The 26,443-nt window shown below is 33.6% G+C and overlaps 3 protein-coding genes across 3 annotated transcripts; 1 reads left to right on the top strand and 2 right to left on the bottom strand.

Moving 5' to 3' along the window:
- The first annotated feature begins 312 nt into the window (after nucleotides 1-312).
- Nucleotides 313-2,307, top strand: LOC116406307 (1-aminocyclopropane-1-carboxylate oxidase 5-like). Its single transcript, XM_031890000.1, has 3 exons — nucleotides 313-443; nucleotides 1,068-1,294; nucleotides 1,399-2,307. Exons 1-3 carry the CDS (start codon nucleotides 342-344, stop codon nucleotides 1,997-1,999), a joined length of 930 nt encoding a protein of 309 aa, XP_031745860.1. The 5' UTR covers nucleotides 313-341; the 3' UTR covers nucleotides 2,000-2,307.
- Nucleotides 2,308-2,995: 688 nt separating this feature from the next.
- Nucleotides 2,996-25,648, bottom strand: LOC101210305 (DNA topoisomerase 2-binding protein 1-A). Its single transcript, XM_031889999.1, is given in 22 exon segments — nucleotides 2,996-3,394; nucleotides 10,241-10,346; nucleotides 11,085-11,170; nucleotides 11,252-11,296; nucleotides 11,390-11,697; nucleotides 11,700-11,793; nucleotides 11,929-11,972; nucleotides 11,975-12,218; nucleotides 14,007-14,171; nucleotides 14,972-15,300; nucleotides 15,470-15,612; nucleotides 15,763-16,060; nucleotides 16,063-16,254; nucleotides 16,380-16,463; nucleotides 17,251-17,322; nucleotides 17,446-17,590; nucleotides 18,046-18,107; nucleotides 18,200-18,299; nucleotides 18,301-18,326; nucleotides 18,631-18,673; nucleotides 18,763-19,039; nucleotides 25,314-25,648. Coding segments are annotated over 22 exon segments (3,276 nt in total). The 3' UTR covers nucleotides 2,996-3,316.
- Nucleotides 25,649-25,684: 36 nt separating this feature from the next.
- Nucleotides 25,685-26,082, bottom strand: LOC116406304 (secreted RxLR effector protein 161-like). Its single transcript, XM_031889998.1, has 2 exons — nucleotides 25,949-26,082; nucleotides 25,685-25,904 (listed from the first exon to the last, which is right to left on the bottom strand). Exons 1-2 carry the CDS (start codon nucleotides 26,080-26,082, stop codon nucleotides 25,685-25,687), a joined length of 354 nt encoding a protein of 117 aa, XP_031745858.1.
- Between the last annotated feature and the right edge of the window lie 361 nt (nucleotides 26,083-26,443).

Genomic DNA, 26,443 nt, shown 5'->3' with positions numbered 1-26,443 from the left:
AATAATTAATTGATAAATGAAGTGTTTGTGGGACCCTACATGAAGTTGAGTGCTTCAGTAATGTGTTTGCAAACAAAGGTTGGAATTTGAGAGAGATCATTGACTTTTTTGAATAATTATTTTACTAAAAAAAGTCACCGTCCCATTTCAAAGGAGGGGGGACTTGTTTTAAAAGAAAAGGGGATTTTAATTACTAAAGGGTTGACATCAAAGTTGGGAGGGAAAAGTGTTATAAATAGGGGCACCCCTTTTCTTTCTAAACCCATCAACATAAACTACTACTCTCTCAATCAAATTTCATCCCTTCAAAAGAAAAAAAAACCTGTGTTTTCAGCTTTCTAATGGCAATTCCAGTCATTGATTTCTCTAAGCTTAATGGGCAAGAAAGGGCCAAGACATTGGCTCAGATAGCCAATGGCTGCGAAGAATGGGGATTCTTTCAGGTACATTAACTATTAGTCTTTTGTCTGCAAGTTTCAGGTTGATGCGAAGGGCATGTTCTTCACGTATTCAAAATCAATTCAAAACATATTTTTAATTATTCAAAGTTGATTTTTCAGGACATTTCAATTGTGCTTAAAAATATAAAATATAACTTTAAATTAATTTTTAACGGTTAATATGTTTCAAAGTGATTTTATCATGTTCAAAGTATGTCCCAACTATAGTACTTGTAGTGTAACGGCTGGTGTTCTAGTGTTTAAAGTGCCACTTGGTAGCTATATGGTTATTGGTTTTTGAAAATCGTGCCTCATTTCTCACTTCTTCTTACTTCTAGTTTTCATAGTTCACTTGAATTCTAAATCAATTTCTAAAAACAAAAATAAGTATATGAAGACTATTTTTTTTTTTTTTTGTTCTTTTTCTTATTTTGAAACTTTAACTGACTTTAAAAACACTTTAAAACACTTCTAACACATAGACAACAAAACAAAGAAATTAAAAGATGAAAGTGGTATTTTATAAGCTTAATTTTCAAATATTAAAAACCAACAGTTACCAAACGGGACATAAATATTTGGATTATGGTTTGATTAAAAGGAATATATGTTATTTGAATACGTCAGCTGGTGAACCATGGGATTCCTGAAGAGCTCCTAGAGAGGGTGAAGAAGGTTTCTTCAGAGTGCTACAAGGTGGAAAGAGAAGAAAGTTTCAAGAGTTCAAAACCTGTGAAGCTCCTGAATGATTTGCTTGAGAACAAGAGTGGTGAGAAGCTGGAAAATCTTGATTGGGAAGATGTCTTCCTTCTCCATGATGACAACGAATGGCCCTCCAACCTTCCTGGATTTAAGTAAGCATTCAACTTTCATGAAAATTCAGTGAAAATAGGGCATTGAAATCAGATTCTTCTTAAAAACAGGAAATAATATATGTATATGAATCCAATTATGGCAGGGAAACCATGAGAGAGTACAGATCGGAGCTGAGAAAACTAGCTGAAAAGGTGATGGCAGTAATGGATGAGAACTTAGGTTTACCTGAAGGATACATAAAGGCTGCCTTCAATGGTGGCGAAGGGCTGGAAAAGGCCTTCTTTGGAACCAAAATCAGCCATTACCCACCATGTCCACACCCAGAGCTAGTGAATGGCCTCCGTGCCCACACCGATGCCGGCGGTGTCATCTTGCTCTTCCAAGACGATCAGGTGGGAGGCCTTCAAATCTTGAAAGATGGGCAGTGGATTGATGTGCAGCCATTTCCCAACTCCATAGTCATCAACACAGGTGATCAGATTGAGGTCCTGAGCAATGGGAGATACAAGAGTGTTTGGCATCGGGTTTTAGCCTCACCGAATGGGAACAGGAGATCAATTGCTTCATTTTACAATCCATCAATGGAAGCCACCATAGCTCCTGCAGCACAGCTGGTGGATAAAGCAAACCAGGAAGTGGAAGAAGGATATCCCAAGTTTGTGTTTGGAGACTATATGTCAGTTTATGCTGAGCAGAAGTTCCTCCCAAAGGAACCTAGGTTTCAAGCTGTCAGGGCAATGTGAGGAGCATAAATCAAAAGGAGTTGGTGTTAAATTTCACTCTCCCGATGGCCTTTCATTCAAGGGTTTTCATATAGTAGTGACAAGATTTGAATAATGCTACTTCTTTCCCCTCCCCCCCACAAAAAGAAAGAACAAAAAAAGGAACCACTTTCCCTTCAGGGTTTGTGTGTGTTTGCTTTAGTGAATTTGATGTTGTTTCTCCATTAATTGTTGTATGTTATGGAATGTGTTCGTAAGACTAATAATATTCAGTATTGGGTATTGTTATTCAACATTGTATTTTGGACTTGCAAGATCAGAGTTTTTTATTCGTTCACTTTATTATTAATTTTTTAACATACAGAACATTGTTTATCATTAAATTAATTAAAATTATTGGCTTGACATTTAATTTTCTTCCATATCCAACATGCATATTTAAATCTTATAATTAGCTACCAAATAGATATTCACAATCTGTCATAAAAAACATGCAATCTAAATACCCATAGACATTTAATTGTCATTTTCACAAAGAAATTAAAAACTATCTACCAAATGTTATATTTAAGGAAATTTTGAACAAAGAAATGGGAAATCAAATCTAAGGGTGAAATTGCATGCCAACCATTGCCAAACTAAGCTCGCTTTGTCATTATCTTTAAAACTTTGAATAGCAAGTGTACATGCTATTAACCTTCTCATCAAGCTTATATTACAATTGATTACTTATATAGTCAACGGAGTATTTATCAATGTTAGTTCAATAGATACAATCATATGATTAAAAATAAATAAAATAAATAATATATCAGCATCAATTTCCTCATCTTTCACTTTTCCTATTTTACTTTTGAATTTATAGTGTAGGGCTTAAATACTTGAATTTGTAGTAAATAACAAAATAAAAAGTTTCCACGCTTATCGTAATTGGAAAATGGGAGATTCAAGAAAATTAGTAGGTATTACCTTTTTTTAGGGGCAGTATAATATCCATCCATCAGCTAGTCAAAAATCTCCAAAAATCTTCTGTGTTACTTGCAAATCGAACTAATATTGGTTAATTTCCAGCTTACAAGTGCCAAGATGTCATTGAATCACAAGACAATAGATAAAATCCCCATGTAATCCCCATCTTCAATAACTTTTCTTTTAAATCATTTTGGTTGACTATACAATCAATCAAGGTTCAAACGTTTTCTACAACTTCTAAATGAAAATAGTGCTTGAATAACATTAAACTCTAAGGAAAATGAGTTCTAATCAAACCTTCACAATCCAGCACCAAGTCCTACCACTATCTTTAAGGCGTCGTATTTACAAGGGCAGGATGTAACTTCAAGTCATGCTACTCCGGGTTCGAACTTTGTCCAAGAGCATTTGCCTTCCTGACAAATCCTCCTCATAACCCACAACCTACAAATATTTAGTTGTTATCAAGCAAGAACTGACAACTAAGGCCATGTTCAGTAACCGTTTTATTTTTATTTTGAAAATTAGTTTTTCTCTGAATTTCCTAAGATAATTTGTGTCTTTCATAAGTATAAGAATTGAATTCTTAGCTAAATTTCAAAAATAAAAAAAAAAATGTTTTTTTTAGTTTTAAAAATTGTCCCAGTTTTAAAACATTAATAGAAATTAGAAAACAAATCAAGAAATGTAGAAGTAGGAGTATTTAAGTTTATCTTCTCTCAATTTCTTGTCATGGTTTTTTTATCTTTTCAAAAAGATTTGTTTTTTGTTTCTTTATATGTTTTTTTCATGAAAAAATAGAGTTTTGGGTTCGAAAAAGATGAAAGAAACTTCCTTGTGTTTGGAAAATGAACAAACTAAAATAAATAAATAAAATTATGAGGACCTAAAAGCAAATCGTTATACTTTCCTTTCATTTCTAGTGAGCATTCAGACAAGAAATGTTAATTTCAATCATTTAAAATCTTTTTGGCCTCAAATGCCAATAAGAATTTGAAATCGTTTCATTTTCTTAAAATCCTGAAATTTAATTAAAATAATTTCTATCCAAATCCATACACCAAACAAAGCATAAGTAAAAAGAGTTGAAAATGTCGGTAAAAAGTAAATAACAAAGCAAAATAAGTTGATTATTATAGTTAGTGTTTATTATAATCGATGAGTTATAATAATGTTTGGGATGCAAACTATTTTAGTTTAGGTTAAAATAATTTGTGTTTCGGGTGCTAATTATTTTTCTTTGGATGAGGAATAGTAAATACTCTAGCAAAGAGCAAAAAAGAATGAGTGAAAATAGTAAATATTGTAGCTAAGAGGATTTTGGAATAGTGTTTACTACTTCATTGTTGGTTATAAATAGTTGCACACTCCATTATTATATTTGGTGGCCAAAAAAGGGGTGAGCTATAATAACTCACCACCCAACTTATAGTTGGTGCCCCAATTGGCCCCTTAGAGGTTGAAAGGTGCTTGGCTTTAAATTTCAAAACGAAAAAAACAAAAAGCAAAATAGTTACCAAATAGTGTCTCAATAATTAATTTGTTAATTTGTTCTTAGTATCAATTTCAACCTTATTGATGATTCTAAAATTGATGAAAATTTTATTAATGTTTAAAAATTGTAAATACAAGAAAACAAATACTCTATTTATAATTGAAAATCAAACTAATCCTAATCCTAATTAATAAAAGAAACTAATCCTAATCCGAATAAGAAACTAATCTTAAGCCTAATTAATAAAAGAAATTAATCCTAATCCTAATAGAGTAAGGATTTGACCATAATACCCAAATTCTTACTACATCATTTTATCCCTCTAAAAAACTCATCATCGAGTTTTAAAATGAAAATGAAGGTAAAAATAAAAAGATAAACCACTTGAACGAAAACAACTCTGAAAAACTAATATCAACAACAATCAAATTTCACAAGTCGAGTCAAGATTTGCCTTTTGAAATGGAATGAATCTTTTAGCAAAATCACCATGAATTAATCCAGGAATTATGTTGTTTAAACAATCCTTTGTTGTTAAAATATATGCAGACTACTCAAGGAAGGGAGGAAAATGATTTGATATAACCTTGATCTTTGGTTGTACTTGAACGATTGTTGGTAAATCTTGCACATTTTTTTCATACCAATTACCATAGGTGGGAGGAAAATGATTTTGATATAACCTTGATCTTTGTTGTACTTGAACGATTGTTGGTAAATCTTGCACATTTTTTTCATACCAATTACAATAGGTGTTGATTCTCTTGTTGTCTATTTTGGTAATTGTGGTCAAGGTTAATTTCTGCTCTATTCTCTTCTTCAACGCGTGATCTTCCTTTTACATCCGGTGCTTATTTCCTATCACCTCTGCTTTGTCAACAATTTCGCCTAAGTACCCAAATGTAAGTTTGTAGGGGTTTCTTGATTTTTCTTCCAAATTAGACTGTGCCCTTCCCATTTTGAAAATAGCTTTATATTCTTTTTCTTTAATTTTTTTCTTTCTTCCAAAATTGGCTCTTCCTCGCACATTTTACCTTCTTTACTCCGCTCATCTTATTCACTTTTTGTCCCGATGTGCTGTCAATTTGAGATTGTTTTCTAGCCTACGTATTTTTTTGTGGATAGTCGTTGAAGGTTTTTCCCATGTGGTTTCCCTCAGTTTTGCAGACATTTTTCTATTCTCTCAGTAAAGTTAGCCATTGTCCGATTCTTTTGCATATTTTTCTGATTTTGTTGATAAAGAATCTGTTCATAATGATAAGAATCTAATTTTACTTATTCTCCCTCGTACCTATTGTATCATTTATCATAAAATAATAAGAAGAAAAATATCGTGATTTTTCTTCCGATACTTGGGTTTTCACGTAAAGTTGTGTGTTTGTTTGTCTCCCTTTCAATATGGTATCAAAGCGGGACATTGAACAAACCCTAAACAACACAACCATTGATGGAAATCACATAGAGATTTAGTCAGTGTGATTTAGTGGGACATTTAGTCTAATTAGTATTGATGGTAAGAATCCTCAGATCCTAGACTCTGGTGTCACAGAACATTTAACCGATTCCTCTAAACACTTTGTGTCCTACATTTCGTGTGCTGGGAATGAGAAAATAAGAATATATGATGGCTCCTTGGCTTCCATTGCCAGAAAAGGGCAAATTTCTCTTTTTGACGGTTCTCATTACACAATGGTTGCATGTGTCGTGAATTTCATATAATCTTCTGTCGATTAGCAAGATTACTCATGAACTAAACTGTAAAACAACATTCTTACCTGATTCTATTTCTTTTCAGGACTTGAGCTCGAGGAGTATGATTGGCACTGCCTGACACAATAGAGATCTTTACTTGTTTGATGATGATGTCCCTCTAGTGGTCGTGAGTTTCAAAACCACTCTCTTAACGAGTTCTTATCCTCTAAAGAAACTGTTCACCAAAATTCTTGTGTTTACACCCTCAACAAAATGGGGTTGTCGAATGAAAATATCGTCACCTTTTGGAAGTTGCTCGTTTCCTTATGTTGCCCACTTCTCTTCCTTCCTATCTTTGGGGTGATACCATTCTCATTGCCGCTCATCTCATCAACCGCATGCCTTCCCATGTCCTTCACTTCTAGACACCGTTAGATTGCCTCAAAGAATCCTATCCCTCCACTCTTCTCATCCCTGATGTTCCCTTCGAGTGTTCGGCTGCACTACCTATGTCCGTAGCCATGGTCCTAACCAAACTAAATTTACCCCTAGGGCTCAGGCTTGCTGTTTGTTGGATATCCTCTACACCAACGAGGCTATAAATGCTTCCATCCATCTTCACATAAGTACTTTGTTACCATGGATGCCACCTTTATTGAAGATCGTCATTTTTTTCCCGTTAGCCTACTTCAGGGGGAGAATGTGATTGAAGTCTAACTATATGCTTCCTTAGAGTCTTCTTATCCTACTGTGGTTACCTTACCTGACCCTATCTCTCACAGTACAGTCCTACCAACAAATCAAGTTCCTTGGAAAACCTACTATAGAATGAATCTCATAAAGGAAGTTGAGTTTCCTGTTGTTCAGATGGTTTCAATCCAGGATTTTGAACCAATAAGAGATTATGACTGATTCAATTAACTCACATAGTAATAATAGAATGAGTAGGAATGATAGGTACGAGACAAGTATTATGAAAGATATAAGTGAGTAGCGCGGTATTGATGAGGCCATTGTAGACAGAGAGGATAGGATTATTGAGAACGAGGTTGTTGTTGAACATACTGAAAAAAAAACTAAGTCAAACCATTATGGAAATAGTAGCAGGTATGATCCATTTCTTGATCTTCCTATTGCACCGAGGAAAGGTACAAGGTTCTGCACAAAGCACTCCATATGTAATTATGTGTCATACAAGAATCTCTCACCACAGTTCAGAGCTTTCACTCCTTTAGAGTGTCCTGAATACAAGAATGTTGTCATGGAAGAAATGAAAGCTCTTGAAAAGAATAACATTTGGGAGATTTGTGCTCTACCTAATGGACACAAGCTTGTAGAATGCAAATGGGTGTTCACTCTCAAATACAAAGCAGATGGAACATTTGACAGACATAAGACAACGTTAGTTGCAAAAGGGTTTCCTCAAGCCTATGATGTTGATTATTCAAAAACTTTTTCTCCTATTGCTAAGTTAAATACTGTCAGAGTCCTATCCGTTGCTGTAAACAAAGATTGGCCTCTATATCAGCTAAATGAAGAATGCTTTCCTGAACGGAGACCTAGTAGAGGAGGTCTAAATGAGCCCCCCGCCTGGCTTTGAAGCACAGTTTGGTTAGTAGGTTTGTAAACTCCAGAAATCCTTATATGGTCTAAAACAGTCACCCAGAGCATGGTTTGACAGATTCATTACATTTGTCAAGTCCCAAGGATACAATCAGGATCACTCCGATCATACTTTATTTACAAAGGTTTCCAAGACAAGGAAGATTGCAATCTTAATAGTTTATGTGGATGATATTGTTTTGTCTGGAGATAATCAGGCTGAAATTAGTCAACTTAAGTAGAGAATGGGTAATTAATTTGAAATCAAGGATTTGGAAAATCTAAATATTTCTTTGGAATGGAGGTGGCCAGATCTAAAGCAGGGATCTCCGTGTCCCAGAGAAAATGCACCATTGATTTGCTAACCAAGACAAGTATGTTGGGATGTTGTCCTGCTGACGCTCCTATTGAATTTAACTATAAACTAGGAAACTCTCCTATTGAATTTAACTATAAACTAGGAAACTCTGATGATCAAGTTCCAGTTGATAAAGAACAATACCAACACCTCGTGGGTAAATTGATTTACTTATTCCATACTCGTCCTAATATTTCCTTTGTTGTGAGTGTTGTCTGCCAGTTTATGCACGCTCCTTATGAGAAACACATGGAAGCTGTCAACAAAATTCATACTTGAAAACAACACATGGTAAAAGATTGATGTTTAAAAAAATAGATAGAAAGACCATTGACGCATATACTGACTCGGATTAGGCAAGATCTGTTGTTGACAGAAAGTCTATCTCCAGTTATTGTACCTTCGTTTGGGGCAATCTTGTAACTTGAAGGAGTAAGAAGCAAAGTGTTGTGGTAAGGAGCAGCGCTGAGGCTGAATATAAAGTTGAATTTGGGAATATGTGAGGAAAAATGGCTCTAGAAAGTCCTGTCGAATCTTCATCACGAATGTGAGATACCATTGAAGTTTTGTTGTGATAATGAAGTCGTTATTAGTATTGCTAACAATCATATTCAACATGATAGAACTAAACATGTTGAGATTGATCGGGATGACAGAGGGAGCATATGCACTCCATACATCCTTCGAGTCAACAAGTTGCTGATGTTCTTACCAAGGGGCTTCTCAAACCAAACTTCGACTTTTGTGTTAGCAAGTTAGGTCTCATTGATATTTATATCCCAGCTTGAGGGGGAGTGTTAGAATCTTAAAATATTTATGAAAAGATTATGGGAATATTTTCCTTAATTCCTAAATTTTTTCCTTTTTTTATTCCTTGTATATTCTACTTATTCTCCTTATATCTATTGTATCATTTATCAAAAAATAATAAGAAAAATATCGTGGTTTTTCTCCCAGTAATCGAATTTCCACGTAAAGTTGTGTGTTTGTTTGTCTCCCTTTCAATCAAGAGAAGTTTTGAAGTATGAATTGCCAAGGAATGAAGGTATGTGGAATTTATCTTCTTGTCTTTCTTCTTGAACTTGGTCATAATTTTTCTGAAAATATTGCCTTCCTACTCGGGTTGGTCTATCGCCTTCCCTTTTGAATGGAAAATTTCCCGAGTCTTGAACTTCTTGGATGGATTCTTGGAATCTTGGAGTTCGAAAAACTATGTTGTGATCCGTCTTCTGTGAGTTCCAATTGCCTCTTGATTTTTTCTCTAAAACCTCTTCCTGCCACTATTTGGTAGGTCCGTTCATGTTCTCAGTTTTCCTCGTCTCATTAAGAAAGGTTCATCAAGACAAGTTCCATCTGTCTTGATATTTTTACCACCGTCCATCCTTGTTATTTTGTTCCAAACTGCATTAGAATCTTTGATGAAATCGCTAGAATCACTATAACCAAATTTCAAATGTGGATAATGATAGGTTCTTTGAGAAAATCAAGCACGAGCAAAATTATTGTGTTAGAATTCTTCTTTTGAATCACTTGAATCAGAATTCCAATTCTTCATTTGGGAGGAAATTTGACTTTCTTGCCTATACCAACTAGCCAACTAGTATATTTTTTCTTCACCTCTGTCTTCCTTGACGTGTACTAATGCATCCATGCAAAATTAGGATGAATTTCATTCTTCTTTTCTTTTTTAATTTTAAGGGTTCGCCCAGTTAGATGTGTGTTGTTTAGCAATGCGAACAACTCACAAGGCTCCCTCTTCTGATCAGCATCACGAAAAATTTTCCAATTTTCCACCGATGGCAATCAAAGTTGGTCCAAACGGTTGCTCTAATACCGATAACAATTTAGTGTAGACCAAATGAGAGAATTTTATTAATATTTAAATTTGTGAATACAAGAAGACAAGTACTCTATTCAAATCAAACTAATCCTAGTTCTAATTAATAAAAGAAACTAATCATAATCCTAATATATTAAGAATTTGACCATAATACCCTAATTCCTACTCCATAAAAAATCTTATGAGTTATAGTTCGTTCTTTAGTCCTCTTGTAATCAAGTTGACGAAAATGGTGGCAATTTAAAAAAAAATTTACTATAATTGATAGAGTTATAGTTGGCAAAAAGAAAAATGGCCACACACCTGAGACTCCGTTTGTGTTTCACTAAAGCCATCACATATGCCCACAGTCCCATCTTCAGTAGTAGAATTGCCGACATCTTCTTTTCTTTCAGCTCTGAGAAAATACAAGACACAAAGGTCTCAAAAACCGAGTTACAAAGGCAAAATTGAATTGCGTTCGAACATAATAGTCTTTCTGGAAAAAACACTAAAGCTTGCATTATGCTAAGATCCACTTAGAATACAGGGATATTTAATGGCTAGTTTATAAAGAAATAACCTACTGCATTTATTTCCAAACCTGGTTTTTCTAAAATGAAAAGGAAAATTGTATTGGGAGGCAAATTAGTTTAGGGATTTTGCAAAAATGTCTTAAAGGTTTGTGATTTTGAAAATATAGCAAAATAATCAAATCCAGGCTTTTATATGGTGGCTGAACTTTTTTGATCATTTTCACAAATAATAAAGTTATAACTTGTTTTACCATTTTTGCAAGTGTCCCATGAAAAAAGTTAATGCTCAAGGATAGCATTTATTTGTGAATACTGGTTTTCAAGCATTGCAAACGGTGTGATTTGAGTTTTATAATTAATACTATTACTCAAACGAACCTATTTTGAAAGAAATTATAAATTATATTGTTCTAGGAAGAAATTATAAATTATATTGTTCTAGGAAGCAATTCATCAGTAGAGACTAAAAGAATATAAAAAAATATTTCTCTTATAGTGAAAATAAACTGACTTTCATAATGACTTTGTTGAATGGTCTCACTATATTTCCAGTCAGCGACCGTTCTTGTTAAACACTTCAATTCAGCATGGTCTTTCCATAAGAAGATCAAGGAGACAACGGCAAAAATTACCTTTTTGACCACTGGTTAGATAAAGCACCAATTGGAGAAGTTTCTGAATGGTCTTGACCAACAAGCGAACAGTCTGGCGGGAAAATCTGGTACCATTAAGGATTAAACCAAATGCAAACGAAACCAAAAGTTTAAACATAAAAACATCAATCCTAATAGAAGGATACACTTTTATCGCAGCCAGTCTTTCCAGGTGACTTCTGATCTTGAATCTTAAAAAGAAAGGAAAACAAAAGGATTTGAAGGAAAAAATAAAATAAAAATGGAATGAAGTAAAAGGAATTGTAGCTCAAACCAGATTTTACCTTAGTTGTCTGCTCCAATAAGTCCTCAATTGCGGAAGCGACATCAGGAACGTGTGAAGTTACTACAGAAGATTTTGATGTAGTTTGTTTTGTGGAATTCAAATTGCAGTCAGATTGAGTGGAACTGTTTCCAACAAAAAGTGAACGCTTTTGTATGGCTTCGTCAAAGAACTTGCGCTTTTTTTTAGTAGAACTTATTCGTTCAGCTGCTCCTATAAAGCTACTGTTAGTTCCAGCTGATTGGTCTCTCGGAATGGTAGAATGGATAGGAAACTGGGATACGCTTTCATTGGCTATCATTGGGCAGCTTGAGTAGGAAATTGGCTGACAGTGCATAAGCCTGCCGCTCTGTCTTGAGCTGTAACTTCTTTTGGGCGATACAAATCAAGAGAGACAATCTTTCTCTGAAAGTTTTGTATTCAAACAAAATCATTCCATATCTAAGAGAAGAAATATAAACACAATGGGTCTAGAATTCTATCAGGATATGCATGTACGTGAACATATATAATTGAAAAGCAACAAAATCGCAAAGGTACCTGTCTGACACACTCATATATCCATTCAGCTGTAATGCATTGTTTCCCCATTTACAAGCAGCCTCATACTTTGTCCCATCGGTGAACTTGCATATTAGATGGGTTACCTTCTTTGTCAGCTTCTCCACAAACTTGGCCCCAAGTACAAAACACAGATTTCTTAACAATACTCTGTCTTTATCATCATATTGTGAAACACAAAACCGTATGTTTTCAAATCCAGGCAAAGGGACACAGCAAGGAAGAGGAGAATAGAGAATGTGCCCATTGGTATCCCACAAACATCCATCCTTCATAACGAATTTATTTGAAATAGTCAGTAAACAAATAAAAACAAGATAAATATTCAATTCTCATTTCAAATATCAGTTTAAGATATTGAACATAATTAGGTTACGAAATTAATAATAATATAAAATTAAAATTAAAAAACATCAGTAGTATCAAATTTCATCAATAATGGCAGTTTCTACGCCAGCTATCCATTCAAAATTGGCTTCAAAGCCGTAATTTAACGCATTTAACAGAAGTGTGCATCAATACTTTCTCAATTACACCAGAAAAATATATAAGAAGCATCTATTTGTTTGGCACAGGGATGGAGTGCAAACCTTTGGAGTTCAAGGGACAGTCATAGAAAGACTTCTTCAAATGTTGAACTCCAATTAATTTTGTCAATAAAGAAACCTCTCACACAATGATAGCACTCATATTTCCAAAATGTAGACAGAGTGAAGAAAAAAGAGAACAACCAAATATGTTTTCCAAGATAGACCACCCTTTTCTTTTCAGACCAACCTTAATGGATAGTCTGAGAAGGTAAATTTATGTTACCACCTTCCCCTAAACATCAAAAGGTCAAAATGATAGAACTGATTGAATCTCCATTTTCCAATTTAATAGTATCCACCATTTATGCAATTGTTCTATACAGATGCAGAGTTAGAGAAACAAGTAGCAGAGCAAATTTCGCTCTCATTTGGTTTATTATATTTAACAGCAATATCAGTAACGTTTTCACACACGCTCATATTTGCATCAGTTTGAGACATCTAAGCATTTCTTTACGGTTTTCTGACCAAACGCCTCCCAATACATCGGTTCGAGAGTCATTTCAAATCAATTTAGTATTTTACATTTTTTACACACTTTTTCATATTATTAAAAACAATTTGAACTAGAACAGTTCCTATTGTCAGGTTGAAACATATTTTCTACATGGACCAGCCGCATCTGGGGCCCGAAGGGAAAAAATAAGGATGTGACCATTTGATTGTGTGATGCCAGTTGAGGACAAGATCACGGCCATCACCTCATCAGACCAACAAAGCTGGGGTGGCAGAGACACTTGATGACTCAGTCACTATCACTCAGGACAAGAACAAGATCAACATCAACTCCAATAGCTACTTCTCCAAGAGGAATCTTAAATACTTGGCTAAGAAGAATTTCAAGAAACACAACATTAGAGATTGGCTTTGAGTTATTGCTTCAAACAAGGAGATGAATGTGTACGAATTGAGATACTTTAACATTGCCAAGAACAACGGGCGAGGGAGAAGACTGAGGTTCAAGTCCTATATTTTGGTACCGCCATTTGAGGTAGGATCAGTTGTAGCAGCCCTTTTCATCTAAAGGCTGTTTTAATTTATATTCCCATACCTTGTCTGCTTTTCCTATACATCAGCAAGAGTTCTCGAGTCCAACTCTAATTTACTTTTGATGATTTATTAACTATAAATCTTGCTCACATATTCCCCTTCTTTTGGTTGGTTTGAGGATACCTTTTTTTACACTGGGAGGACAGTTGTTGTAATCTTAGAAAACTGATGTGCGTTTGGTTTTGGAAAAAACAGTATCCATCCTTCATATTATAAGAGCGTGGCTCAACACAAAACTAAAGTCCCTCAAAATTCAAAGCTCCAACCCAAACACAATCCAAACTTGCAGTGGCTAAATGAAACAAAATATGCTATTCAACCTTGTGTGGACTTTTATGTCCAAAAAGGGAAACACAAACAAAAAATAGTAGAGCTCTAAAACGGAAATCACAAATAAGACAATTAATTATCGCTTACCTCTAAACATGATCGAACCCGATGACTTGACACATAAGTACTATGAACGTCTGTACTCCTTGGTATCCCACCATGACATTCAACAGTGAAGTGCACTTTCTGCTTCATGTGATCTTCAACAACCTCGCCTCCCCCTTGATTTATCCATTCAACAATTTCAGCTCTCTAGTAGGAGAATTTCAAATATGATCTCAAAATATACATAAAAAATATTTGGGATTATGGAAGTCAAAAGTTGATGCATGTTTGTTAGTGTTCAAAAATAAAATGTAAAAAAAATTTGAAGGCATATTCCTCAAATGAAAAATGAAAATCGTAATTATTTCACATGCTAAATGACATTTGGCACTATCTTAAATTTTTTAGGAAAATTACTCCCCAAGTTTTGAAGAACACGTGTGTTTGGTTCTTGAGTTTTAAAAATGTACATTTTTAGTCTCCAGGTTTAGAAAAATAGACCCATTTGGTCATGCACCTTTTTAGTCTCTAAGTTTATAAAAATTGGTTTAGAAAGTCCCCAATATAACTTTATACATTTTTAAGGTAGAATAACTTCTTCTAAAAATTGGTTTTGAGAGTCTCCAGTATAACATTAAGCACTCAAGGATTAAAAGAGTACATTTTGAAAACTCAAGGACCAATAAACCTATTTCTATAAAATTGGGGACTAAAAAGGTAATTTTTCCATTTTTTTTATATCATTCTCTTAACAGGATCGGAGTGTTAAAGAAACAGTAGATCTAGAATCCTATCTGCACCATTGACTTGCTTTTAAAATCATGGAGTTGGAGCAGTAATGAACTACTCTTTACTCAAGTCAATTGATATTGAATACAGGGCTTCTACTTTGTTATTTTTTTAAAAAATGGATGCTATTTACCACAATAATACATCTAAAACCTAAAGTGCATAGTGTACATTAATCATGCTGTTTGAAATAAGAGGAAAGAATCTTTACAACATACCCGATCTTCTGGAAAGGAACTAGAAAAACAAAATATTTTCCCCTTAAATACACATGATGACTTCCCATTTGAAACCATGAAATCACGCCCCATCTTTTCTCAACTCTTGTTTGTACCATTTGCTACACATTGTTGGCTTTTCTGGGATAATTTCATTTTCCTGTCTCCATTCACTTTTGTTTCACTTTTTTCTTCAATTCTTTCCACTGCTATTGACGTCTTTCCAATGCTAACATGAATATTTCCTTCTGACACATTTGATGGCACGATTGGATGAACATTTGGAACTTTATTTTGATCCATAACAATGGTGCTCATTTTACTAGATGCTGCAAAGTAAACAGCCAGAAAATTTAGAACAAGACAAACAGGCTAGGGATCTCCAAACAAATATTAGTCATGCATCCAAATGAAATGTGCAGTTATTCTGCATGATGGTAGTTTAAGGTTGCTATTCAAAAGACAGATAGCTTAGAATACGAGTCCTGCATATCAAACCTTTAGGAATAAGTTCATCATATGCCATGTGTCTACCAAGAATAGGGATCTCCTTCTTCTGACGGTCACACTCTTCAAGCCAGTTGGATCTAACCACATGAACAACTCCTGAAGTAGCAATATCTCTAACCTCCTTTTTCTCCCTGCCATTTGAAATATGATAAAACTAATTTTCAATTGGGTGGATAGACCATTCAAATGAAATCAAAAAGCTCACAGCACAGGCGAGCTCACAAATTCAAGCAATAAAGTTCACAAAACCTATGTTGCGATTAAAGTAAAAGGATAATTACATTTCTGACGAATCTCCAACTATTATGTGTGTTAATTTGTCATTGAAAACCATGTATCGGGAGCCTCCACCTCTGAGAATCATATTTACAATCTTCCGCATCTCAGAAGCTTCAAACCCAACAACTTTTATTCTACATGCTGACAAATATAGGTCGTTTTCTTCAGACTAAAAGTCATTTGCAAGACAATTAACAGTGTTTTCTTCATTCCTTCCCATCGTGACTGGCACTTCAACATCAACCTCATTTATAAAATTAGAAGCATCTGAAAACATAGACGTGCTCTGTGAAAGAGTAACTTAACATCCATGTCTGAAAACCCAGGACCAGCAACTGCTGTGAATTTTGAATCGGTAAGAAATGAGGACGGTACAGCTTCCAAGTTCCCAATATCCTTTTCTTGGCTATTGTGAGCAGTCAAGCAACCCCTTGTCAATTTATTTGAAGTTCCAGAAACGCTACCAACAGGGTACAGCTCCTCATTAAAACATCCTATCAATTAAAAAATAGAATAAAAGGATTTGAAACAAGTTAGAAACTAATAAAATTATTTGACAAATAACTGCCAACAATTCAAATATCATATCGGTTTTCAAATATACAACCCGAACTACTACCTTTTCTGGCTATGGACTGATCAAACCATTTCCGAGTAACAATATTGATACGGCCCCACGTTCGTGCAACCTTGTACTTGTCACCTTCAGAAGCTTACTTAACCATTAAAGAAAACCTCTTATTCAAACAAGAATATTTAATACCAATAAGTAAACATTCTATGCAACTATTTAGAAATGGATTGTCTATGCAAGCAGCATGCTTGCAATGGCCATACAAATAAACGTTTGTGAGTGTGGTTAGTCATTCCCATCACTTAACCTCAACTAGAAACTAGAGAGATTGTCAAGGGACAAAAAGTGATCAATTTTGTTCTTGGATGAGGCCGTACCTCATTCGTGTCAATCTCACATCCTTTTAGGATTGTTCTAAGAGATATGGAAAAGAAAATACAGCCATTAAAGATCATTAAAAGAATAGTTATCATCATAAGTGAATCGCCTGACAATGGGAAGGGTCATTACTACCGGAAGAGAAGGAATAATGAATGATTGAGTTAATAATCATATAATCAGTGTTGATCCAATTTCAAATAAATAAGATACAAGACTTTTCCTTGGTAAAATTTAAAGAGACTAATGCTCAAAATACAATGAAACAAACTAAAGCAGTTGCAACTATTACGGTCAAATACTGCCAATAATAGCACTTGAAAAGAAATAGAGGCCCTTATGAAAGATCCCAAGACATATTGTTCAAAGTTAATTTTTATAGTATTTATTATCCCTATCCATTTATTCTGTAACTTAAGCTGCAGTAAGATGTTTTTCCAGCACATAAATTTGAGTGCTTCAAACAAGAAGCGAAAAGATCAAAAGTAACGCCAAGAAAAAAAATGCAAAAAGGATATATCACATATCAAATGTGTACACTTTCTTGTGAGATCGGCAGAATATCTTCCACCATTTTGCAAGATAAGCTTTGCCATCTCCTTGCACTCACCTGAGACCCAGAAATGATGGAACTAACACAATTTTATCGGATGTCCCCAAGAGGACCATAAATAAGAAGAAATACAAGAAAACAATTTTCTTTGAGAAGAAATAAAATATTATAAAACACAACCTGCAGGAATTCCAGATACCGAAATATTCAGTCCAGAAAATGGAAGGACCCGATATCCCTCCTGAGGCACAACACGATGTTCAATCCAGCATTGTTGTAACCAAGAAAATGACACGATTGGTTTCTTTGAAATGTTTAGTGCCCACTGAAAACAGAGAAAATAATATGAAGTATCTGTCAAAACCTTTGCAGTAAATTTCAGGTAGAATAAAACTAAAAACCATTATTAAGTCTATTACGCATTTAACAATTAAATTAAGGGAGAATATCAATTTACACCCAAACTGTAGAGATTGTATCAATTTAAACCTGGCTTTTGTTAGTGTATCAATTTACGCCCTCTATTACATTCATTTTGAAAAATTTGTGTGAAACTTATAGTTATATCAATTAGATCAATTTAAAGGTAACCGTGATTAAAGGTCTAAATTGATTGAAAAATGAATTTTGTGGAGTTTAATTGACTCAAATCTTATGATTCACGTGATATTCATGAAATGGTCTACATACACATACATATCACGTCAAGAAAATCGAAAGTTCAAGCAACACGACCTTGTATTTCGCAGCCAAAGCATTCTTCGCGATAACAAAACTGACATCTAGTGATGCTTTCGTATGCAATACTCCCCCATTGCACTAACTAACTTCCCTATCTCAACCTGCAATGCAATTTTGTGTCATTAGTTCTACAAAAATAAAATTACTAATTACTAATAAGAAAAAAGATGGGTGGACTAGGAACATTTGCAACGTACCTTTTCATCTTCCTGAAAACCGGATGCCAAGATTTTCACACCATCCATGGCAAGGCAGCAAGTATAACCCTGTTGAGGAAGAGGTCTGTGCTCTTTTTGCACATGACATCACGCACTGAGGACCTTCCCAACAGAAATTCAAGTTGTCAGCGACGCACCAAATCCCAGGCGTCGGACTGAAATGAGAATTTCAAACAACTCTGTTTGGCTATTCGGAAAGAGAGAGCAGTGAAGTATATATTACTCGGCTACTGCGTACATGCAGCATGCACTGACAAATATTAACTGCAATGCGGTAACTATACATTTGACAAATTAACGGAGACATTCAATTTCCTGTTAATCTCGTTCTCCAGTCGAAAATTTCTCTCCAATTCTATTCCGCAAAAGAAAGAAAGAAAAGGCTGGAACTACAAATTAACTATACCTAACAAGTTGCATCCCTTGGCGCGAAGATCCTCGAACTTTGCCTGAAAGCAGGAATCAACAACCAATAAACACATCGCCAATCCGAAGTAGCCATATAAATTGAACAAGAAATGGATGAGACGTTTGGTACGTGATCGGCGGAGGAGATAACATGATAGTCGTTAGGGGCGTTTTGAGAGGGATCGCAACAGAGGAAAACCTCAGCCCCATTCTGCTTGAGAGCGTCGTGAAAAGGATCGAACATCTCCGAAGCGACAAGATTACGAGAGACGAACACATTAGCTCCAGCAAATGGTTTGGGCTTCAGAAGTTGGAGAGTTGCTTCGATTACTTTCTGTGTCGATGGAAGTCGGCGAGAGAGGATTTTGTGAGAAATTGGAGGGATGAAAGATTGAGAGTGTGAATGGCTGAAGGGTTTTGTGAAAGGAAGTTGAGCCTATCCAGTGCTTCGCGTTGGTGTCTAAAAAAATTTCCAAAAACATACTTTTAAATAATAATAGCAATTTTAAAGTTAAAAAATGACCAAATGAAAAAAAGAAAAACAATAAATAAGAATTTGCAAAAACCCAAAATACCATTAAGTAGATAAAGTGTAAACTACCCTAAAATATAATAAATACATTTTTTTTTTATTTTTCGTTTCTCATCTTCCATTTTCTCTTCCTTCATATCCATTTTTCATTTTTGATCTCATCTTTCTCGAGTGGACAAAGCCTAATCTTTCCACCTTGAAGCGGCAACCTCCAATCTCTACCCTCTTTCGTTTGAAGTTTGAGGTTTATCTTCAACTCCATCATGCATTTTAAAAAAGAAACTTCATCATGCATTTTCAAAAAAAATAATATAAACATTTGAAGCATGCAAATATTATCTCATTTTTCATCTTCTATCTTTGATTTTCAAGTCTACAACCTACAATCTCAAACGCTTGGAGTGGAAAAACAAAAACCTTCACTCCAAAAATTTTTAATATGAATTATTAAAAACACAAAAAAGAATATCTTGTTTTGTTGTTTATGTCTCAATCTACAAAATTTAGGAGTATTAATATTAGAATAAAATTTATAATCTACCTAAATTTTGTCAAGTAAAATCTTTAATTAAAACAAATATAAATTCAATATATTTTTATAAATATTTTCAAAAATTCAAAATTTTGATAAATATTTTCTAAACTAATAATATCTATCTAAATAGAATCTATAATTAAAACAAAATATAAATTCAATATATTTTTATAAATATTTTTAAAAGTTCAATATTTTTATAAATATATTATAAACAAACATTATCTTTCACAATTTTCCAAATAAAATCTATAATTAAACAAAATATAAATTCAATGTATTTTTTAAATATTTTAAAAGGTTAATCTTTGAGAAGTTCTCGACGGTTAAAAAGAAAAAAGATAGAATTGATTTGTTATTTATTGAGAAGAACGCGAATAAATAAGAAAAACTAAGAGAACTTTGCTTTCCCTCTTAATAGCTAGACTACGTCAAAGAGTACTGCTTTCTTAGCTCAATCCCTTATAAAAATATTTTAACTTCATATTTGTTTTAATTAAAGATTTTACTTGACAAAATTTAGGTAGATTATAAATTTTATTCTAATATTAATACTCCTAAATTTTGTAGATTGAGACATAAACAACAAAACAAGATATTTTTTTTGTGTTTTTAATAATTCATATTAAAATTTTCATAATATTAAAAAGATACAAAAGTTATCTTCCTCGTCTCTTATAAATTTTTTTGCTGATTTTTAAATATATATATATATTTATATTAATTATTTAATAAAATTTGGGAGATTTTATACAAAAACACAATATCTTATGCTATTTTATTGGAAAAATAAATTAGGATCTAATATGAAAACTAATTTTAATTTTTAAATTATTAAGGATCAAAAGATTCAACTTATTTTGAAACAAAAAAAGGGTGAGGTTTAATTTCCAAATAATAAAAAAAAATTGAGATCTTCGTACAAAAACTAATTTTAATTTTCAAATTCAAAATTTAAAAGTAAATTAAGATCTAATTAGAAAACTAATTTTAATTTACAATTTATTAAAGATTGACGAAAAGATTAAGATTTAGCCAATAAAAATTAATAATATGATTATTTTGAAATAAAAAAATGAATAAAGTTGTTAAGAACTTTAATAGTGGTGAAATAAAAAAATGAATAAAGTTATTGATATTTTTTTAATCCCGAGATATTAGGAAGAGGTTAGGATATGATTCTCTACCTTATTAACACGCATACTCATAATTGCATATCATAAATTAATTATAATGAAAAACTTTGATAAACTCAGAACTGTCTATTGCAAATTAATTACACATAAAAGACTTTTGATAAGACCGCAGTATATTGAAATAATTACACTTTTAAACTAATATCGATAGAAATTATAATTTAAGTAATGTTATTAAGTCAAATGAACATGGTTTAAAAATCTTCCTAAACACAATTAAACTAATTGTTTTTATATATATATAATATGCTATATTTTTAGAATAAGTTAATTATAATTTAATAAGAATAAGAAACATTGGAAAACAAACAAATAAGCAAGTTCTCACTTGAAAAAAATGACAATAAAATTTTAATTCAAAATAATAAATTGGTTATTTTGGTGGTTGAGCTCAATGTTATTTTGGTATTAAAACGTTGTTTTGAAATAAAATCAATGGTTGAAATTCTTCTAAATTCAAAATAATAATTGGGTTATTTTGAAATTGCGTTTTAAAATCAATAGTTGAGATTCTCCAATTCAAAAATTAATAAATTGGTTATTTTGAAATTTATTTTAAAATAAAATTAAGGTTGAGATTCTCCCCATTTCAAAATAATAATTGAGTTATTTTGGTATTCAAGCCATTAATGTTATTTTGAGATAAGATAGCAAACAAAGTGATATTTTTTTAATTTTGAAATTTAATTAATGTTATTTTGATACAAAATCTATCGTTCAGATTCTCAAATTCTGAAAAATAATAATTTTGTTATTTTGAAATTTAATTGGGTTATTTTGAAATTCAAAGTCAATTTGGTTATTTTGAAATTAGTAAGATTGAATAAAGTTATTAAAATGTTGAATCAATTAGTTGAGTCCCGAGATATTAAGAAAAAAAAGTTATGATATGGGTTGCTGTATCTTTTCGAGGTAAAAAATAATTAAAAGCAGATAAATGAATAACCTAAATTAAGTACAATGTAGAAACGAAATAATTATAGTTGGAGAAGGAGATATTTTGGTATTTTATAAAATATAATGCACGTGCAAAAAATGTTATTTGCTAAAATTTAAAAGAAAAAGTAGTTTTGCCATTTTTCAAAATGACCCTTAAAAACGTTGATATATCTCTTGTTATTCCAAAGAAATTGACTCACGGAAATGACTAAATTTAATCATCCTTATTCCTTCTACATCCGCTCGACCAATGGTTCTCTCTTCTTCTACACACTTTTCCTCTCTCTATTTTGCCGAAATCTATTCCCCAAAATTGATCTATCTCTCAACCTACTTCCCTAGATCTTACAGTATTTTTACCCTCTTTGGCACTCACTGGTTTTTCTCCATCGTTCAACATCATCTTCTTCACGGTATTTTGATCCACACCGATTTTCTAAACCTTACATTTTTCCCTTTGGTGGTTTCGAGCAAGGTAGGGTCGAGGTAATATTTTTCCCTTTGGTGGTTTCGAGCAAGGTAGGGTCGAGGTAATATTTCTTCCTTCTATTCGCGTGCCGATGATTAGTTATTTTCCCGGATATCATATTGTTTTGATTGAAACGATCATTCCATGTGTTCTCTTTGATCTTCATTGTCAGTGGTTTTATTTTGTTCCATGTTCAATCTTAAAGTGTTCACAATCGTTTGTCTTTGTCAATGGGATGGAGATTCTGCTTTCGTTCTTCCTTTTCGGATAATTTAGAGTTTTCACATTCTATGGATTCAAGTACTTTTGTACGATGGATGAAGAAAGCACCCAAGCGAAAAGGCTCATATGTTAGCGATCAACCTGCTGCTACTTTCTTTTCACTTGTTGTCGAACTGGAATCCCCCATAAAGGGTCTCTATTGAGCGCGCGACTTTTAACCCCTTTGACTCGCATTGTAATGATCGGCCGGGAAATGCGAAAAATCTATTAGTTCATATGGGCATAGCAAAGGAAGAAAGATTAGTGTTTCGGATGGTCCATAGGCAAAAAGTATATTGCAAAACCGCTCCATTAGGCTCATATAGAGCGATAGATCAATGAAATTTGATGATGAGAGAACTAAAAAAACGAAGGACTGATTAATGGAAAAAATAGTTGTCAATCTTAGATTTCAAACCGAGTTTCTTTCTTAAATGCTATAATGAACTATCTGATGGTTTCAATAGCGACTTCTGTTATGGAAACGGCGGCTCGAGTCCTTGTTCATTGAGGCTAAGATGACTTTACTTTACTTATGAGGGAACCATATAGGGAAAAGACAGAGAAGGAGTCCATTGAGTCACCATTTCTGAAACCCATCTTGCATGATCGCTTTGAGTGACATAATATCTAAAGATAGGTTAGAGTAGATTTTCGGAGTTCAAGCTCTTTTGATTAGTACACAATCAATGAACTGATAGAACTAAGACATGCACAGCGAAAATAGAATCGAAATTCTACCCTAATTGCCTCTAATTAACATGTAACCCTAAACTAATCAAATTAGGGTTTTAGGAAATATTTCCTTTGAAGCTTTCGAAAATCTTCGAGATCTCCTTACCAATTCAAACCGAGACCACCGCTAGTAGTCACCTACTATCCCTCTAGACAAAGAACCGGGTTGTGGGACCCAATTTGGTGTAGAAAATAAAGGAGATAAAATGAAATTGGAAGGTAGAAATTTTTGGTTGAGATATTGGAGTATGAAAAAATAGTAATTTCTAATTACTAGAAAAATGCCAAAAAAATTTCAACAATTTGAAAACACCCCTATTTATAACCTAATTAGATGCAAAAATGCAAGTAATTAATTTGCCAAATCTCAATACCTAATATTCCACTAACAATTAGTGGAACTTAGTGGGCTAGGTGTCTACATCTCATGTAGCCACATATTCCACTAAGAGTTAGTGGGATTATCCAACAAAATGTTAGATTTTTCCACTAACTTAGTTCAAGGGTAAAATGGTCAATTGACCTTTCAAGTCAAAAGTCAATATTTTGACTTTTTACCATTTTGTCCATCTTGATTAATTCCGACCTCCCGAGCATGAATCTGCATTCATTTTTCTAAAATTCAAATCACATGAATATAAGGTCGGTCAAAGTTTGGCTTTCTAAAGTCAAAAGTCAACATTTTGATTTTTTACAACTTTGACCATTTCCATCAATTCCAAGCTTCTTAGTATGAATTTGTATTCATACTTATAGTATTACAATATTATTTAGACATAAAGCTCTATTTCTAATCAGAAGATCGATGATTATATCACTATATTTGTCGGTTTCTCTTTCTTCTCCCAATTCGAACAATTCGACTTATTCTATCACACTGTTTATTCCATAGGAGCTAGCAGAGGGACCTAATGGACAATTAGATCATGGGCTTCAATAATTCAAATATTAACTAGCAAAACTCTTTTAGATCGAGTTAATCAACATTCGTTAACTAACGGGTCATTCCACTAAAATCTCGTAGTTGCACTCCCCTCACTATAGATATATTTGTATCCATTTGATAAAATAATAATCAGTAAGTTAATCCTTCATAGGTTGTTCGTAACCTTGGCTAGGTCAAAATACCGTTTTACCCCCAAGATTACATTTTGCTCCTTATGTCCCACTAATTCATTATTGAACAATTGGTTTAAGGTCCAACCTATAACCTTAATCTCTCTTGGGCCAATGAGAGGGAGGGGCCCCTTATTCAAGACTTGGATTTAGTGCTTAAGAGAACAACCTATCTACTAACCTTAAAGCGGATAAGAGTGAATTTCGTAATGCATCCTATGTCCCGAGCTATCCACCCGATCTTACCCTTGAAATGGGAGACTTATTGGGCCAACGCTGATGAGCTACCCTCACCTATGCAGATTTAAGGATAATCTCGTGTGAACAGGAGTTCATAGTTAGTTCAGGATTAAGATTAAGTTACCTAGGTCATCAATAATCGAGATAGTCAGTTTTAAACAGTAAACGGTGTTATAACGTAAAAGTGACTAATTCATGGTTCAGCCTTGTGTAAACACTTTACATAGGATGCCTCCACTTTCATATCTCTACATGAACGATTCAGGATCACCTCGTTTGTACTTACTACAAAGTGGGCCGCATCCATAGTATCTCTAAATAAGGCGCTCATCCATTATTCATATACTATAGACTATTTAGGCTATATACTCGAACTTGATCCACGTTTATGTCTACACATAAAGTTCAAGTTTACTAAAAAATAGCCTCGAGACTTAGTTTATTGGATTTAAGATTATAATATTTAATTTCTCAATAACAACTTTATTGAACATAATATAATTACAAACTACGAGTTTTAGGACAAAAATTCCAACAAACTCCCACTTGGACTAAAACTCCTAGTGGGATAAAACAATGTTGAATTTAACCAAGATAGAATAAACATATATACAACTAGGGCACATGCCCAATAAGTCTCCCACTTGTCATAGTTTACAAACATCGTAGACCTAAACTGTGTAGGTGACCCTCAAACACTTTAGCCGTGAGGGCTTTTGTAAAAGAATCAACAATGTTTTGCTCAGAAGAAATATGAGTTACTACAACGTCACCACGATGTACAATTTCCCTGATAAGATGATACTTGCGTTCAATATGCTTTCCCCTTTTATGGCTTCTAGGTTCTCTTGAATTTGCAACTGCACCACTATTATCATAGTATAAAGTGATTGGTAGATGCATATTTGGAATGACTTTCGGATCTGTCAAGAATTTTCTTAGCCATACTGCTTCTTTTGCTGCTTCACAAGCTGCTACGTATTCAGCTTCCATTGTGGAATCAACTATACGAGTTTGCTTTATGCTTCTTCAAACCACTGCTCCTCCATTTAGAGTGAATATTGATCCTGATGTAGACTTTTTAGCATGTTTATCAGTTTGGAAATCAGAATCATTGTATCCAATAAGGATCAAATCCTTTGTACCATACACGAGCATGTAGTCTTTTGTTCTTTGAAGATATTTTAGAATGTTCTTAACGGTTGTCCAGTGATCACATCCAGGATTGGATTGATACCTACTGACCACCCTACTGAGTAGCAAATGTGAGGTCTAGTACATAACATTGCATACATCAAACTTCCAACAGCGAAAACATAGGGTATATTTCTAATATCCTCAACTTCCTGAGGTATCTTAGGACATTGTTCCTTTGACAAATGAACTCCATATCTGTACGACAACAGACCCTTTTTGGAATTCTGCATTTTATACCTAGACAACATTTTGTCTATATAAGATGCTTGAGACATGACTAGTGTTTTGTTCTTTCGGTTTCGAACAATTTGGATTCTGAGAATGTATTGTGCATCTCCCAGATCTTTCATTTGAAATTGTGCGTTCTACAAATCTTTCCAGTTTACTAATGAAATCACTCTCCTCGCTCAAAGGTTAGAAGCCAATCAACGAAGGCGAAGATCCTAGAACCAAAAGATGCTCTTTCGACAGATGATTTAGATCAAGCCCTAGCTTATGTCCCTAATTAAGGAGGCAACGGAGCGGGCGAGTCCTTTCTCTTCGGTTTTGAAGTTCAAAGGATTGAATTGGTGGGACATCTGTACTCTTTCT

Source organism: Cucumis sativus, unplaced genomic scaffold (genome assembly GCF_000004075.3).
Source record: "Cucumis sativus cultivar 9930 unplaced genomic scaffold, Cucumber_9930_V3 scaffold85, whole genome shotgun sequence".
Classification (NCBI taxonomy): domain Eukaryota; kingdom Viridiplantae; phylum Streptophyta; class Magnoliopsida; order Cucurbitales; family Cucurbitaceae; genus Cucumis; species Cucumis sativus.
Note: the sequence above shows the minus strand (reverse complement) of the source record. Positions and strands in the feature narration are given on the sequence as shown.